This window comes from Macaca nemestrina, chromosome 10 (assembly GCF_043159975.1).
Source record: "Macaca nemestrina isolate mMacNem1 chromosome 10, mMacNem.hap1, whole genome shotgun sequence".
Taxonomy (NCBI): domain Eukaryota; kingdom Metazoa; phylum Chordata; class Mammalia; order Primates; family Cercopithecidae; genus Macaca; species Macaca nemestrina.
In genome coordinates this window covers 83872387-83889160 of record NC_092134.1, presented here as the reverse complement: position 1 = coordinate 83889160, position 16774 = coordinate 83872387, and the positions used below count along the sequence as shown (strand labels likewise).

Here is a 16774-nt window from a genome sequence, read left to right as displayed (position 1 = left end):
GGGAGGCCAAGAAGCGACGGCCGCCCCGGGCCCGGCTCCGCCCCGCCGGGAAGGGGCTCCCTGCAGCCGCCCCCGGGCAGCTCCCCGCACGGCGCCGCGAGGAGCTCTCCAGGACTGAGCTGGGTGAGGCGCGGGGCTCGGCCTTCCTCGCTCCCGCGGTGCCAGGACCCGCATGCACAAGGTTCGGAAGTTTTATGCAGTGTCTGACCCCTGTCGGTCCCCTGTATTTACCACCCAATCCTCTAGCGCGCTTAGGAGAGGCAAGAGGTGACAAAAGCCAGAGGGAAATGGAGGGGCAGGACAAAGGGTCTGGCGTTCCCCTCCCCACCACACACCCTTTCCACCCACGGGGTCACACGGAGGACGTCTGACCCCTACTCCTAGGGCTACCCACCCTCTGGTTTCCCGGCAGCTCCTGCTTGCGGGGGCACTTCATAAGAGCAGCTGGATCCATTTTCCAGAGAGTCAAGTTGAGGATGAGAAAGTCTCGAGGGCCGGACAGCTGTGCGCGCAGAACCCCCGCCCCATCTGCTTTTAGATTTCCCGGGTGTGGCTGGAGCCCCTCTAGAGCGCCGGCCTTCGCTGGCCGCCGGGCCTTCACCTGCGCCTGTCGCCCTGTCCCCTTGCCCACTGCATTTTCCTGGGGAAGAGCATCTTCCACAGCATGCGCCCCCCACCCCACACGCCCCGAGCCCTTCTCCCATTCCGCCGGGGGAGAAGCGGCTGCTAGGAGGCTCTCGGAGAGCCCCCGGACTGCGGAGAAAGACGCCTCCCCTCTGCAGCTGAGGCCGAGTCAGCGGGAGGGGGCCGGCCGTTCGCCAGTGGTTCTCCGAGGGACTGGCGGGGAGGCCCGCAGGGTAGGATCAGGGCGGTCGCCGCCTCCCCGCCCCCACTGAGGTCCCGAAGGGAGGAGAGCCCTCGGCGGGAGGCCTGTCCCTTTAAGGAGGCGGCCCTGGCTGGGTGTGCCCCGTCTCCATGGTTACCCCGGTGCAGGCGGCGGGCGCGGGAGGGAGGGAGGGAAGCTGCAGCTTCTCCCCGACAGACGGAGGGAGCTGCCGAGAGCCGGCGCCGAGCGAAGCCCGAGCGGAAGCCCACCCGCAGCCGACACGCGAGCCGCTGTCGCGGAGGGAGGTGCTGAGAGCGCCGCGGCTGCGGGGCCTGGAGCCCGGGATTCGTGGGCGGCGAGGGTGCGAGGGGTCGCGCGCCATGCTCCGGGTCCCGACGGCGCGGACGCCCCCTCGCGCGCCCGCGGCCGGCGCGACCCGAGATCCCGGTCTGGGCATTGCCCCCCGACGGCTGCGCTAGGGAGCGCGGGGCCCGGCGGGGGGCGGCCGAGCTGGGCGCCCTCCCCCGGCGCGGAGTCCCCGCACCCCGGAGGGATGGGGCCGGCAGCCGCGGGCGCCTAAGATGCCGGCCATGCGGGGCCTCCTGGCGCCGCAGAACACCTTCCTGGACACCATCGCTACGCGCTTCGACGGCACGCGTGAGTCTGACCCTCGCCCACTAGCACCCGGGCCGCCGGACCCTCGCCAGGGCTCCCGCCTGCCCTGAACCCCCAGCAGCCCAGCTTGGCGCCCGCCTGTTCTCACCCTCTCCTCCCTACCCGCCCCTCTTGAGGCTGGGGCCATCGTCTCCTGCTAGGAGCCGTTTCCCCGAAGGTTCGGGGTCAACACTGCTTCAGGCGAGGCAACAGGACCAGAAGTCCCTGGGTGTGGGTCCTGGGATGCTCTCTGTTAGCTGGGTCTCGAACCCGAACCTGGTCAGTCTGACCCGTCCCACCCCTGCGTCTGGCGCTGTCGCAGCAACTACCCTCAGACTGGCGGGGTAAGGCGAGGCGGGTGAGCAGTGCTCAGGGACAGCTGAGAGGGCTCAAAAACCAGATTTAGAAAAGAGATTTGCAAACGGAGATAGAGTAGGCGGGACTCGGGAGAGCATGGTGTGTCCAAGCCCCGTGTCTCATAGCCTGAACCCCCTAGACTTGGGGAGGCCATCTAGCCCCAAGAAGATGGTCTGGGGACTCCCATCAGGACTGGCGAAGTTTGGAGAAGGCGCCCCAAGCTCTGGATCCCCGGTTCCGGGGGCTCTGAGCACAGGGGAAGTGGTGAAAGCCCCTCCCCCCTCCTCTCCCTCACATCCCCCGTGGGGCTTCCCAGCTCTCTGCCTAGGTCCTCCTTGGTCTCCGGTTCCTGATAGGGGGTGGGAGCCCAGCACTGAGCTCTCCCCCCTCTGGGCTCCTCCATCTGCTTTGCCAGTTTGCTTGGCTCCTGCAGCCTGCTGATTCAGTGCCCCCTACTCCCCAATACATTCCTGGCTCCTGGCTCCCGAGCTCAGTCACCATTCTTACACCCCCATTCTTGATCACATTCACTAATTCCTGAGCCAGGTCAGGCAGCTAGGGCTAAAACACAGACAGCAGGATGTATGGTGGTCTGGGGTTGCCTCCCAGTCTAGGTGTGTCCCAGTGGGAGAAGCCAGACAGCCAACCTGGGTACCTGGCTTGTGGGTGAGCCTGGCAGAAGTAGAGGTGGGGCTGAGGCTGGCGCAGAGCTGGCAGTGCAGTCCTTGTTAGGGAATCCCCAATCCCAGCCCTTACCCCACATTGCTCAGGACACCCTCCAGAGGGCACAGTGCCCGTACAGCGTTTCATTCACTGACCTCAGTTCACACGTACTGATCCTTGAATGTACTCACACCTGCTGCAGGGCACTGACAAACAGGTGACACACACTAATTGCCATTCATAAACAGCCCGGCCCTAACACACACAGGATTCCTGGGGTTTGAAAAACCCACTATTTGGTTGCAGGTATTTGGGAAAGGAGGGGTGGTAGGCCTCCTGCCCCTTCACCCCACGCCTCCTCTGAGAGGTGCTCTCTTGCAGACAGTAACTTCGTGCTGGGCAACGCCCAGGTGGCGGGGCTCTTCCCCGTGGTCTACTGCTCTGATGGCTTCTGTGACCTCACGGGCTTCTCCCGGGCTGAGGTCATGCAGCGGGGCTGTGCCTGCTCCTTCCTTTATGGGCCAGACACCAGTGAGCTCGTCCGCCAACAGATCCGCAAGGCCCTGGACGAGCACAAGGAGTTCAAGGCTGAGCTGATCCTGTACCGGAAGAGCGGTGAGGGGCCACCTGGCCAGCCTGCCTCACCTTTGCAGTCTTACCCAGCCTGGCACCAGCCCCATCCACTGTCCCTCCTCCTTTCTGTTGCCATCTTCTCCATCTCCCCATCTCATCCCATCTTTCCATCCCCGCATCCAACCCCTCTTGCTCCATCTGACCTCTTGCCCGTGGCTCCCCATCTCTACCTGCCTCACCCTAGACTCAGCCTGCATTCAGTTCCAACCTTGGGTTTCCCGCATCCAACAGAAAAACATCCGCATTTCGGCAGGGCAGATCTACCGCGGGACAGGTCTGGCTGTCATGTTTGCTCTCCTTTGCCTCCGCCCCCCAATTCCATCAAGCCCTGCCCTCAGTGAAACTGGACTGCCAGCCCCTCCCCCAGGAAACCACTGGATCCTGCCTGTGTCTTACCCAGGATGTCAGTGGAGCCAGGGCCTCTGTCACCTCAGGCAGTGCCAAGAATGGGAGGTGGGCTGAGTTTGTTTTTGTGCCCAGGGCTCCCGTTCTGGTGTCTCCTGGATGTGATACCCATAAAGAATGAGAAAGGGGAGGTGGCTCTCTTCCTAGTCTCTCACAAGGACATCAGTGAAACCAAGAACCGAGGGGGCCCTGACAGATGGAAGGAGACAGGTAGGTGCATATAGGTGCTGTGGTTGGGGTGTTGGGTGCTGCAGGCCTGGGCGGGGCCTTGGCACCCAGTCTGAGTATGGGGGTCCCCCATGCCTCCTGTATTCATTTCACTCCCACTCGGGCTGCCTGAGAGGCCTGTGCTGCTCTCATCTCCACGTGATTCCTCGGTATGGGAATATTTTTTCCAAATAGACAGATTGAGACAAAGTTAGAGTTTTTTGTTTTGTTTTGTTTTGTTTTTTTGAGACGGAGTCTCACCCTGTTGCCCAGGCTGGAATGCAGTGGTGCGATCTGGGCTCACTGCAACCTCCGCCTCCTGGGTTCAAGCAATTCTCCTGCCCCAGCCTCCCAAGTAGCTGGGATTACAGGCACGCGCCACTACGCCCAGCTAATTTTTGTATTTTTAGTAGAGACAGGGTTTCACTATATTGGTCAGGCTGGTCTCAAACTCTTGACCTCGTGATCCACCTGCCTTGGCCACCCAAAGTGCTGGGATTACAGACGTGAGCCACCCCGCCCAGCCGACAAAGTTAGAGTTTTTAAATCAACTTTATTAAGAAACTGAAAGCAAACAAACCCCACTGTACCCGTGAAACATTACTTTCTGACCAGTTAATAAGGTTGAGCACAGACCCACTAGGTTCCTCTTCCCTACAGCAAACCTGACTAGGGGTGGAGCTCTGGGCAAAGCCTGCTTTTAAGTTCTTTGAGTCTTCCCCCTCTCGTGTCCTCCAAGGCTGGGGCAGGCCTTTGGGCAGGTTACAAAACTGTCAAGGCCTCTTTGCCATTTGGGGATGCTGGGGGTGCTCTCCATTCCCACTCCCATACTGCCAGTGCTGGGTCTGCCTCTCCATGATGTCAGCCTTCATTGTCACCCTCTGGTCCCTGCACTAGCTCCTGGCTCCTGCTGTAAGTTCCCACACCTCTGCTGATGGCCTCCTGCTAGTTCTCCACCCTGACCCTGTGAGGTACCCCCTCGCTTCCTGTCCCAGGCCTTTCCCCATAGAGATCCTCTGGTCCAAACCTCCTCTTCCTGGAAGCAGACCCCAGAGGTAGTGTCTGTAAGCACTCCTAGGACTGCCCATTGCTGGGCTGGGCAAGCGAACCCAGGAAGTGAGGAATACCTGAGCCCTCAACTCTAAACAGTCTAAGTGGTCAATGAGCCAGACCAGTCTATGGGCCAGCAACTGTGTCCTACACCTGACCCGGAGCTAGGGCATGTGGGCACACACCCATCATATTCATGGGCCCCTCTGCTTTTGCAGGTAGTGGCCGGCGCCGATATGGCCGGGCACGATCCAAAGGCTTCAATGCCAACCGGCGGCGGAGCCGGGCTGTGCTCTACCACCTGTCCGGGCACCTGCAGAAGCAGCCCAAGGGCAAGCACAAGCTCAATAAGGTGGGCTGAGCCCTGGGAGGTGTGGGAGAGGGGAGCGGCAGACACAGGAGATGGGGAAGGGGACTTGATCTACCACAGAGAGAATGTCCTAGGGGCCACCTAGGCCTTGCCAGCACTTTGGGGGTTGGGACTGAAGGATCACATGCCTGATCCATCAAAGGTAAAGAAGAAAGTCCTGGCCTGGGAGGCAGGTGGGCCTTGGTTCAATCCTGGCTCCTCCCCTAAGCAGCTGTGTGGCTGCAGCTAAGTCACTTAACTTGCCTGATCTTTAGTTTTCTGATCTATAAAATGGAGACGCTAATGTCATCTCGAAGCAGATGTTGCTTCGAGAATGCAGGGAGAGAAAGGAGGTGGATGTGGGTCCCAGACTCTATCCAAACTCAGCTTGTGCCAATATTCTTTTCTCTGCCTGGACCTGCCATGCTTCACTCAGGGGGTGTTTGGGGAGAAGCCAAACTTGCCTGAGTACAAAGTAGCTGCCATCCGGAAGTCGCCTTTCATCCTGTTGCACTGTGGGGCGCTGAGGGCCACCTGGGATGGCTTCATCCTGCTCGCCACGCTCTATGTGGCTGTCACCGTGCCCTACAGCGTGTGTGTGAGCACAGCACGGGAGCCCAGTGCCGCCCGCGGCCCACCAAGCGTCTGTGACCTGGCTGTGGAGGTCCTCTTCATCCTTGGTGCGTGCACTCTGCCCCTTCCACCCCACCCTCTGCTGGCACCCTGGGGCTTTGCTGGGGATAGTCCACGTGGCTTCTAGGGCCCTACAGTGCGCCCCTCGCCCTCTCTCATTTGTAACCTGTGAGCTTTGAAATCAGACCTAGGTTCCAAACATCTGCCACTTACAAGTTATATGACCCTGAGCTGGTCAAAGCCTCTCTGAGCCTCCATAAAATAGATTCCCCCTTTGTAAAATAGGCAAAATGATGTCTACCTGTTACAGTTACTGTGAGAACTAAGTCAGATGATATATGGAAAGGGCCGGGGACAGTGTCAGCTACTGAGAAGGTAAGCAGGTGTCCAGGCAAGAGTGGCTGCCCCCCAGCCCCAGTGCTGACTCCCACCTGGATTCCCCACAGACATTGTGCTGAATTTCCGTACCACATTCGTGTCCAAGTCGGGCCAGGTGGTGTTTGCCCCAAAGTCCATTTGCCTCCACTACGTCACCACCTGGTTCCTGCTGGATGTCATCGCAGCGCTGCCCTTTGACCTGCTGCATGCCTTCAAGGTCAACGTGGTCAGTGTGGCTGGGCTGGCTGGGTGGGTGGACTTGGCCAGGGGACAGGCAGGGCCAGCCTGGCTGACCTCCCTCCCTCCCTCCCTCCCCGCATCTTAGTACTTCGGGGCCCACCTGCTGAAGACGGTGCGCCTGCTGCGCCTGCTGCGCCTGCTTCCGCGGCTGGACCGGTACTCGCAGTACAGCGCCGTGGTGCTGACACTGCTCATGGCCGTGTTCGCCCTGCTTGCGCACTGGGTTGCCTGCGTCTGGTTTTACATTGGTCAGCGGGAGATCGAGAGCAGCGAATCCGAGCTGCCTGAGATTGGTACTGGAGGCTCCCTCTGCATGTGGTGGGGAGGGAGTTGTGCAAACGTGTCAGAGGAGTGTGAGCACAAGTGTGGGTGCTGTGTCAGGGACCTGTGCAAGTCTGCATGTGTGCAAATCAGAGAAGAGGGTGTGCAGGTGTGAGTGTGACAACCACCACCATGTGACAGGCCTGTTCTCCAGCAGCTGGGCCTTGTGGAGAAAGCCCAAGGAATCCCAGTCGCCCATCCAAGGCCTCCTGGGACCAAATGTTGGTCACATTCCTTAAACCCCTGCCCCGTTGGGAAGGCCAAGCAGGGAGCCACTGCCCTCCAGGGTTTCTCTGATACCCAGCACTCTCCACCCCTCCCCCTGCATCCTCTTTGAAGCTTGATCCCAATACCTTGGCTTCCAAAGCCCCTGCCTTCTCTTGTCACCTCCAGTCCACATTGCTCCTGTCATCTCCAGTCCACATTTCTCCCTGCTGCATCTCTGCTCTCCCCCAGCCTAAAAAGCAGCCTTTCTGCGTCCCCAGCATCTTCACTCTCCTTCATGTCACCTCTCTTCCTTCCACAGCTCCTCCCTCTGCTCACCACCCACTCACATCTTAACTCCTGCTGGGAGGGCTTCCACCCCCACCTCTGCACCCAAAATGTCACCCGGAAGGTCACAGTGACCTTCTGGGGCCAAACCCTCATCCTCCTCGAAGTTCCTGTATCTGCCAACCACAGTTCCTCTCAGCTGTGGGTGATGCAGCCCTTGGCTGGCCTCCTCCCAGCTCCTCCAAGTTCCAGGGTCTCCAGACCTTTCCTCACAGCTCTCCCGCTTCACCTTGCTTTCCCTCGGCCATTCCACTGACACCACTGAGTGAACATCTCAACTTCCCCCTTTAGCCAAACCATTCCATTCCAGCTGTTTTTAACTCTCACTGTGCCTCAGGTCCAAAATCAAGCCTGACTTCTTCCTCCCCAGCCCTCCAGCCCTCTCTCATCTTCCAGGTAACTGACATTTAGCCGGGTTTCCAGGTGCAGGTGGCCTCTTATGACTGTCTGCTCCTTGTTGGAGTCACCAGGTGTCCAGGTCAGCCTTAGAAACCAGGTCTGACCAGTTCTCTGGGAACTACAAGGCTCCTGTGAATCCTCTCTCCCTCTCAAGCTCACGGGAGGCCTGTGTGTGTCACAGAGGGCCCACTTGAAATTTCCCCCGAGTGCTCTCACTGCTGAGCAGGTGGAAACCAGGACACTCCAGGCAGTGACAGCTCCTTGGTGCCTGCCATTCCCAGAGGAAGCCTGTGGTAGCAGCTGCTCTGGGGTCAGATGACCACACAGCAAACACAGTCAGAGGGCCAGGAGACGGACAATGGTGAAACAAAGCCTGTCTCCACCACCCAGCCCCGAAGTGAGCTGAGACACCAAATCTCCAGGTCCACTCCCGCCCCCTGAAATGGGACCCAGATACCCTTGGTCTTCTGTCCATGAGGCTCCTCTCTTCCAACCACCTCACAGGGGTTGCTGATCTGACACTAAGAACACCTCTAGCTCCCAAGAGTCTCTGGGCCCCACAGGGTGGGCAAGGGTGGGTCGACCCTTGCAGATACACATGGTATTCTTTCACCCTTGACCCCTGAGTTCCAGGGTGGTTTCGTTCCATTTGGAGCCGGTACTAGTCTACATTTAGATACTTTACAAGTTCTTCACATCATCATCTCCTCTTTCTCCAGGGAGTCTGCCCCCTAACGGGGTTGGCACCAAACCCAGACCTCTCCAAGTCCAGCCCAGGCAGGAGAGCTCCTTGTAGGGGGAGGTGAGGCTGAGGTGGGTGGGTGGGTGGCTCCTTCTCCGTGCTTCCTTGACTGGGTTTCCTTTTCCACTGTCCATGATGTGGACAGAGTTCTTTCCCCAGATTCCCACTAGCCCAGTGGAGGTGGGCTGGATTTTCACAAGACTGTGCCGAGTATTGAGGGAGAGAACTCAGGGCACTCCTCAGTGTGTGAGCCCCCAGCCTCCGGGACAGCTCCTGCTGGCCTGACCCCCCCTGCTGGAGGCACCATCCTGGCCCCAGCTTCAGGGGCTGCTGATGTCCCATGGCCAACACTTAGAGATCAGAGGCCTCCCTGCTACCCTCTCCTGTGTCCTGCTGCTTCTCCCCACCTTCCCTATTCTGGGCATCTGACTTTGGGTGACTTCACCCTCAGAGGCCAACTAAACAGTGATTGTAAAGAGTTTTGTGTACTCCATTGCTTTTTTTTTTTTTTTTTTTTTTTGAGACAGAGTCTCACTTTGTCACCCAGGCTGGAGTGCAACAGCGCAATCTCGGCTCACTACTACCTCCGCCTCCTGTGTTCAAGCAATTCTTCTGCCTCAGCCTCCCGAGTAGCTGGGATTACAGTCATGCGCCACCATTCCTGGCTAATTTTTGTATTTTTAGTAGAGACGGGGTTTCACCACGCTGGTCAGGCTGGTGTCGAACTCCTGAGCTTGTGATCCGCCCACCTCAGCCTCCCAAAGTACTGGGATTACAGGCATGAGCCACTGCGCCCAACCACGTACTCCATTGCATTATTATAGCACACCTCAGATAACGGGAAGGTGAACCCCCACCTTGGTGCAGGTCTTAGTACATCCCCCTAAATTCCTTAGCCTGGAATGTAATGCCCTCACTGTTAACCCCACATTCTAGCCAAACTGAGCTATTTGCCTGTACTTGTCTTAAAATATCAATCTCCAGGTTTGGCTCGTGCCTGTCCCTCCACCAGGAATGACCCCCTCGGTTTCTTTGTATCAAAACCCTAACTACCCTTTGGAACCAGGAACAAATGTCCCTTCTTCCAGAAGCCTTCTAGCCTTAGCCCATGGCACTTGGTTCGAGCCCCCCTTCCTTCCTGCTGTGTGGCACCTCTGAGATGTAGCTCTGGCCCTATGTCATCTGCCCTTCTGAACTGGAGCCCTCAGGGAGCTCCTGTGGGGCCCCTAGCTCCTGGCACACTGTGCGAGGTTGCTGAATGAATGAGTGGGTGGATGACAAATGTGTCGGGGCCACAGGGACCCATATGCCTAAAGTGTTAGGGAGAGTCTGGAGTAGGGGGTCTGTGCTGAGGTGGGAGGAGCAGAGCACAGGTGGAGAGGTGGGGTCCCACTGCAGCCTGTGACCCCAAGCCACAGCCACACATTTCTAGATCAGCCAATCTGCCCTGTCTCTCTTGCACCCCATGGCCCTCAGCTCTGCCAGGACCTCTGTGGACCTTGGGACCCCCCACCCAACACCCTAGAGCTCCTGCAACCCTCCAGCTAGGCTCGAGAGTGACTCCCAGCACACAGGCTTGGGAGAGACCTCAGTGCACAGCCCTACTCCGTGCCAAGGCCAAGTGGAGAATGTTGGGCTAAGGAGAAATCCAGCCTCTACTCCGTGGCCCAGTCTGGCCTGTGCCTGTGTGTGTGTGTGTGACTGTGTGTGACTGTGTGTGTGTGCGTGTGTGACTGTGTGTGTGTGCGTGTGTGACTGTGCGTGTGTGTGACTGTGTGTGTGCGCGTGTGACTGTGTGTGTGACTGTGTGTGAGACTGTGTGTGTGTGACTGTGTGTGTGTGACTGTGTGTGTGACTGTGTGTGACTGTGTGTGTGTGTGCATGTGCACGCACCTGTGTGAATGTATTCACCTGTGTGCTCTTGTCCACGAAAGTGTGTCTCCACCCCCCGCCTAAGTGACAGCGTGTAGGCACCAGTGTACCTTTGTCCCTCTTCCAAGTGTGCACAGGCCTTTTCAGTGTGAGTGGCTATGGCGAGGTGCCTGTAAGGGGCACACATGTGTCCTTTGTCTTCTTGACTGTGTGGGACACACACATAGCCTTAACCGTGTGTGTGCATGTCCATGCAGGCGTACTTGGGACCTGTGTGTGAGGCTGAGTGGTTTGTGTGGCTGTGTGGCTGTGGGGAGGGATGAGGCTGAATGGGGAGGGGAGGGAGGGCCTTCTGGAGCAGATGGGCTCAGAGAAATGCAGGAAGAGGAGTCCTGGTGGGCAGGTGGAGGTGAGGGTGGAGGTGGCCTCACCATCCATCTTTGGGGTTGAGGCTGTGGTTGAATGCAGTGAGCACCCCAGTCCTTTTGCCCACGCCAGCCAGGCCCTCCGACTGGGCCCGTTACCTGGGATGGGTGCCAGGCATGGGGGAAGGGGTGTGATTTCCCTTGTGTCATCCCCAGTGCCAACAGGAGCTGGCGGGGGAAATGGCAGACTCTTCTGAGGGTTGAGGGGGTGGAGAGGGGCGTGCTAGGCTGGCAGTGAAGGGGCAAAGCTGCGGGAAGCCATGGGGCTCGGTCTGTGTCTGAGTGTCCCCACCCCCAGGGTCCCGCATCCTCGCCCACAGTGTAGCCGAGTCTTCCTGCCTGCTCAGTCCCTTCTGTTCCCTCCTCAGGCTGGCTGCAGGAGCTGGCCCGCCGACTGGAGACCCCCTACTACCTGGTGGGCCGGAGACCAGCCGGAGGGAACAGCTCTGGCCAGAGTGACAACTGCAGCAGCAGCAGCGAGGCCAACGGGACGGGGCTGGAGCTGCTAGGCGGCCCGTCGCTGCGCAGCGCCTACATCACCTCCCTCTACTTCGCACTCAGCAGCCTCACCAGCGTGGGCTTCGGCAACGTGTCCGCCAACACGGACACTGAGAAGATCTTCTCCATCTGCACCATGCTCATCGGCGGTGAGCCCGGTCGCGCGCGTCTTCCCGGGTTCACTCCCAGACTTCTGCCCGCAGGCGGCGCCGTCCCACTCCCCGGAGGGCCTGAGGCCGGGGGCTCTTCCGCTTTAGGTGGCCGTGGAACTCCGGGCAGGGGATGGGGAAGACTCGGGGGCCGGGGGTGGGGGAGACCCCGCCCCGCACAGCGGCCCTCGGGCCTTGCCTAGGAGCTTGCGGGGCCGGAGACAGATGAGCCTAGCGTGGTGTCAGGCCGGGCCAGGTCCCCAAGGTGACCCCCTCTCACCACCTTCCCCCAGCCCTGATGCACGCGGTGGTGTTCGGGAACGTGACGGCCATCATCCAGCGCATGTACGCCCGCCGCTTTCTGTACCACAGCCGCACGCGCGACCTGCGCGACTACATCCGCATCCACCGTATCCCCAAGCCCCTCAAGCAGCGCATGCTGGAGTACTTCCAGGCCACCTGGGCGGTGAACAATGGCATCGACACCACCGAGGTGCGGCCTCCAGGGCTGGGCCTGCTAGCCTTTGCTCCCTCAAGGGGTTTGCAATGGCCTAGAATTATCAGGAGTGAGGGAGGATGAAGAATGCAGAATTTTGGCCTCTGTGCCTCCCTTCTCTCTTGGGGGGGACAGCGGCATGGGACAGAGGGCAGCTAAGAAGGCTTGGAGGGCCCTCTGAACCCCAGTTAGGTCTGGGGGCTTGTACTCACTGAGATGGGAAGCTGGGCTGCTCGGGGGGCTAAAGTGATTGAGAGGGAGGTGGAGGAAGCCCCTCGCTGCCCACCCTGTGTGGAGCTTGGAGTTGTGAGAGACGCCTCAGGTCCCTCCCATGCCTCCCCTGTTCCTGAGGCCTGCTAGGGTGGAAAGGGGCTGACTGGAGGCCACCTCCTCTTCTGCCACTCCCAACCCCCCCACCCCTGCACCTGCTTGCCCGCAGCTGCTGCAGAGCCTCCCTGACGAGCTGCGCGCAGACATCGCCATGCACCTGCACAAGGAGGTCCTGCAGCTGCCGCTGTTTGAGGCAGCCAGCCGCGGCTGCCTGCGGGCACTGTCTCTGGCCCTGCGGCCTGCCTTCTGCACGCCGGGCGAGTACCTCATCCACCAAGGCGATGCCCTGCAGGCCCTCTACTTTGTCTGCTCTGGCTCCATGGAGGTGCTCAAGGGTGGCACCGTGCTCGCCATCCTAGGTTTGTGAGGGTGGCAGAGAGGGCATGGGGGCACGTGTGTGTGAGACCATGGCCCTGATCTGTGGAAAACCTGGAGAGGGGACCTCCACAAGGCCACTGAGAGAGAAACAGCCAAGGTGGAGTCAGGAGTAGTTATGGAGTCCTGGTCAAAGCTCAGAGAAGCCCCACTGACTGCAAGGTGGCAGCATAAGGAGGTGGATATGATATCGCAGGTGTGCCTGGGGCCGAGCGAGTGGAGAGCCAGCCTTTGAAAGGAGCCAGTCTATGGGGAACAGAGGGGAGCTGCCCCTCCTTCAAGAGGAAAATCAGAAGCTGGGGATGGAAGTGCTGGGGAGAGTGTCAGGCAGGGCCAAAAATGGGAGGAACAGAAGCTGTCCTTGTGGTCCCCCAGGAACGGTGAGATGTGACTTTCCTGGGGCAGATCACAGAGCAGGCCCAGAGCCCAGATGGGTGACAGAGCTCAGTCTCCAAATAGTCAGGGAGACTTGTTCTGGTGAAATGGTACCTACAGTGTATATACTTCACTTCTTGGCAAAAGAAGGAGGTGAAAAAGAAAATCAGTTCCCTAGATGCAGACAAAGAAATTGCAGGTGTGGAATGGACACAATAGTAGTGCTGATCACAGGGGCTCACAGTGTGACTAGCCCTGTCCCAGTTCCTCACATGCTTTGTCTCACTCCAACCTCACAAAACCCATTATTCCTATTTTGCATAGCAGGAGACCAAGGTCAGAGAAGTTAATGAACAGCTAGGAATTGGCCAGCCAGGGTTAGAGCCCCATCCACCTGGCGCCAAGTCTCATGCTTCTTCCACGGGGCTCCCAGGTGCTCTGGGGGGAATTGGGACTGGCAGGGAGGAAGCCATCATTAGGAGGGTTGGACCTGCACCCTAGGATTTGGGAAAGCACATTCCATCTCTCAGGGAAACATAGGGCTGTGTCTGTGAAAAGCCACTAAAGGACCGGGCGCAGTGGCTCACGCCTGTAATTCCAGCACTTTGGGAGGCCAAGGCAGGCAGATCACTTGAGGTCAGGAGTTCAAGACCAGCCTGGCCAACATGGTGAAATCCTGTGTCTACTAAAAATACAAAAATTAGCTGGGCGTGGTGGTGGACACCTGTAATCCAAGCTACTTGGGAGGCTGAGGCAGAAGAATCACCTAAACTCAGGAGGCAGAGATTGCACTCCAGCCTGGGCAACAAGCACAACTCCGTCTCCAAAAAAAAAAAAAGAAAAGAAAAAGAAAAAGAAAAGAAAAAGAAAAGCCACTAAAGGGGAGCAGAGCTCTGTGGCTGCAAGAGACTACCATGGTGACCCTAGAGGGTGAGGAACATGAGACCGGTGTGGGTAGTCAAAGGACTTGTACATGTGGGGAGGTGGTGACCTGACCACTGCTAACCACATAGAATCCTCAGGCAGCCAAGGCACGTGTAGATTCACTGTGGGGACTGCTGAAGCCCTGGGGCTGAGGTTTGTCATTCATCTGGCAATCCACAATCAAGATGAGAAGAAGGAAAGGGCCAAGAAGGTGGGGCAGTGTCACCAGACGCAGCTACTGTGTGTCCATCCTTGCTCCCTTGAGGACGATGACCTTCCAGCTGGAAACAAGAGGAAAAAAATGCCATCGGGGTCTTAGACCCCGAGAGTGGGGACAGGTTGTTCATACCCTTTGTTTTACGTCTTTCGTGAGTCCAGCTTTTGGGCCTACATGCGATTTATGCCAACATGAGAAAATGGAGTTATGCCAGTCAAGTGTAGCTGGCAATCCTTGGAGAGATTCCGAAGGGCACAAGGACAGATTTTCACCACTGTAGACTGGTGAATCCAAAGCAGGATTGATGAGTGGATTACAAAACAGATGGTTTTCAGCCTGGAGCCAAGGGAGTTGTGTGGCTGGGAGCTGGCACAGGTCCTCTCAGAGCATGCCTTTGCTGGTGCCAGGCACCACGTCTCAGAATAGCCACGTTCAGTGTGCAGTATTCAGTGCCACAAGAATGGCCACAGCCTGTGCCCTGGGCCTTTGCCTCCACAATGTCCCTAGCACCAGGACTTATGCCACCGTTGATCTATCCTGTCACTGCTTATATGTTTTGGGTGAACTACTTCCCTGTTGACTTGGAGGCTCTGGATGCCCTGGTGAATGAATGCCTGATTCCCCGACCCCAATCATGGTCGGGTTCTCTGCTTTGCCTTCATACCCTCTCCTCACCTACCTTTTTACTCGAACGTCCAAGTGCATCCTGCCTGCTCCTGGCAGCTCTGTGTTCTGGCGCCTGCTTCTGTTGATGAACTGATGGAAGCTAAGCATATGCAAAGTCCATTGTGAGGAAGGAAGTAGTTTGATGAGCTGCACCTGGCGGGTAGTCTACGGTCCTGAGGCTCTGCCCTCGGTCCTGTCCTGTTTCTCATTTTCTCTCACCTCTTGGATGAAGACAAGAAGCATGTGCTTATCCTATTTCAGACGACACAAATGAAAAGCACATTCCCCAGATGATCACCATTGAGATCCAAACAGCTCTCAGAACGACCCAGAAGGATGGCCTGAAACCAAGAAAATCAAGTGTTAAACTATACTTAAGTTGGGGTGCATTCTATACTTAAGTTGGAGCAAAAGTCCAGAAACATGTAGAGGAGACGTAAGCTCAGTGTGTGCTGCTGGCAGTGTGAGGTAGTCCATAGCGGGGCCATCCTTTTTGAAACACTTTCTAACAGTCTGAACTGCCTGGCGGTGGTTGAGCTGCCTTGAGGGTAGTGAGTGCTCTGCCCAAGCCCGGACTGCGTGCCTATCCCTGTTGGAAATGATTTTTTTTTTTTTTTTTTTTTTGAGACTAGGTCTCACTGTTGCCCAGGCTGGAGTGCAGTGGTGTGATCTCGGCTCACTGCAGCCTCGACCTCCTGGGCTCAAGTGATCCTTCCACCTCAGTCTCCAGAATAGCTGGGATTGCAGGTGCACATCACCACACCAAGCTAAATTTTTGTTGTTGTTGTTGTTGTTGTTGTAGAGATGGGGTTTTGCCATGTTGCCCAGGCTGGTCTCAAACTCCTGAGCTCAAGAGATCCTCCTGCCTTGGCCTCCCAAAGTGCTTGGAGCCATTGTGCCTGGCAGGAATGATTTATAGGGGGTTCTATTTGGGAGGGAAAGGAAGAAAATGATTTCTTTTTGGTTGTCTTTGTGTGAGGCACTTTATCTACATTAACTCTAATTTAGCCTCAACATGTCCCTGAACAGACACACCCTATTTCATTGATTCTAAGACACATCTCACCCACCGAACCCCATGTGACATCTCTGAGATTACATCGCAGGCTCTCATTGATGCCATTTAATAATTGCTGTCAGCCAGGTGGCAGTCTTAACCTGGCTGTGGGAAAACCTCCATTGACCCCTTCTGGTGAGATCAAGAATATTCCCTAGACTCAGTTAAATGCAGCATCTCTTGTGGAGCAGAGACAGCTGGGGCTCAGGAAGGTGAGCCTGGCTGCCTGACATTTTTCCCTGTGCCACACAGGGCTCTAATTTGCTGGTTCCAAACACTGATTCCTGGACAAGCTGCAGCTGAATCACCTGTGGGACTTAAAAACAATCAGACTGTGGGGTCTCCCGTAGATACTGTGATGCTGTAGGTAGAGATGGGGCCTGGGTGTTTGTTCTGACTTTTCCACGGGATTCTAATCAACAGAGCCAGCTGTGAACCACTAGAACTGAAGACAGTTCAGTCTGTCTCAGGGCTAAAATTCAGGTTTTCCGGCACAGTGGTTTTGATCCTGAATGTGTTTGAGGGCCTGGGTCACAGAGCTCTTTACCCCAAGCCCTTGTGGGAGCCAGTGAAACAGGCCGCAGGCGTTAGGCCGTGTCCCAGGCCTCTTTGCCCCTCTCTGTGCTGGCTTCAAGGCTTCAGCTGCCGAGGCCTAGCCCAGCCCTGAAGGGAATTTCAGCAACCTGCAGCCCCCTCTTCTCACCTCATGGCTGAAGCTCTCAGGGCTTACTGACCTCTGCTTCCTCTCCCCAGGGAAGGGTGACCTGATCGGCTGTGAGCTGCCCCGGAGGGAGCAGGTGGTAAAGGCCAACGCCGATGTGAAGGGGCTGACGTACTGCGTCCTGCAGTGTCTGCAGCTGGCTGGCCTGCACGACAGCCTTGCGCTCTACCCCGAGTTTGCCCCGCGCTTCAGCCGTGGCCTCCGAGGGGAGCTCAGCTACAACCTGGGTGCTGGGGGAGGCTCTGCAGAGGTGAGTGTGC

General features: G+C 57.6%; 1 protein-coding gene across 4 annotated transcripts in view; it reads left to right on the top strand.

Annotated features, from left to right (window-relative positions):
- Window positions 1–1307: 1307 nt before the first annotated feature.
- Window positions 1308–16774, top strand: part of LOC105492869 (potassium voltage-gated channel subfamily H member 3) — an 18899-nt gene continuing 3432 nt past the window's right edge. The window contains exons 1-11 of one of the 4 annotated variants that reach the window (XM_071071771.1): window positions 1308–1483; window positions 2882–3115; window positions 3614–3752; window positions 5018–5147; window positions 5581–5824; window positions 6224–6381; window positions 6481–6688; window positions 11075–11353; window positions 11647–11846; window positions 12289–12538; window positions 16547–16764. In XM_071071771.1, coding sequence (XP_070927872.1) covers window positions 1408–1483; window positions 2882–3115; window positions 3614–3752; window positions 5018–5147; window positions 5581–5824; window positions 6224–6381; window positions 6481–6688; window positions 11075–11353; window positions 11647–11846; window positions 12289–12538; window positions 16547–16764 — 2136 coding nt within the window. In that variant the 5' untranslated portion in view covers window positions 1308–1407. Of the gene's footprint in view, window positions 1484–2881; window positions 3753–5017; window positions 5148–5580; window positions 5825–6223; window positions 6382–6480; window positions 6689–11074; window positions 11354–11646; window positions 11847–12288; window positions 12539–16546; window positions 16765–16774 lie in introns of all 4 variants that reach the window. The other 3 variants (XM_071071772.1, XM_071071773.1, XM_071071774.1) reach the window with 3 other exon arrangements.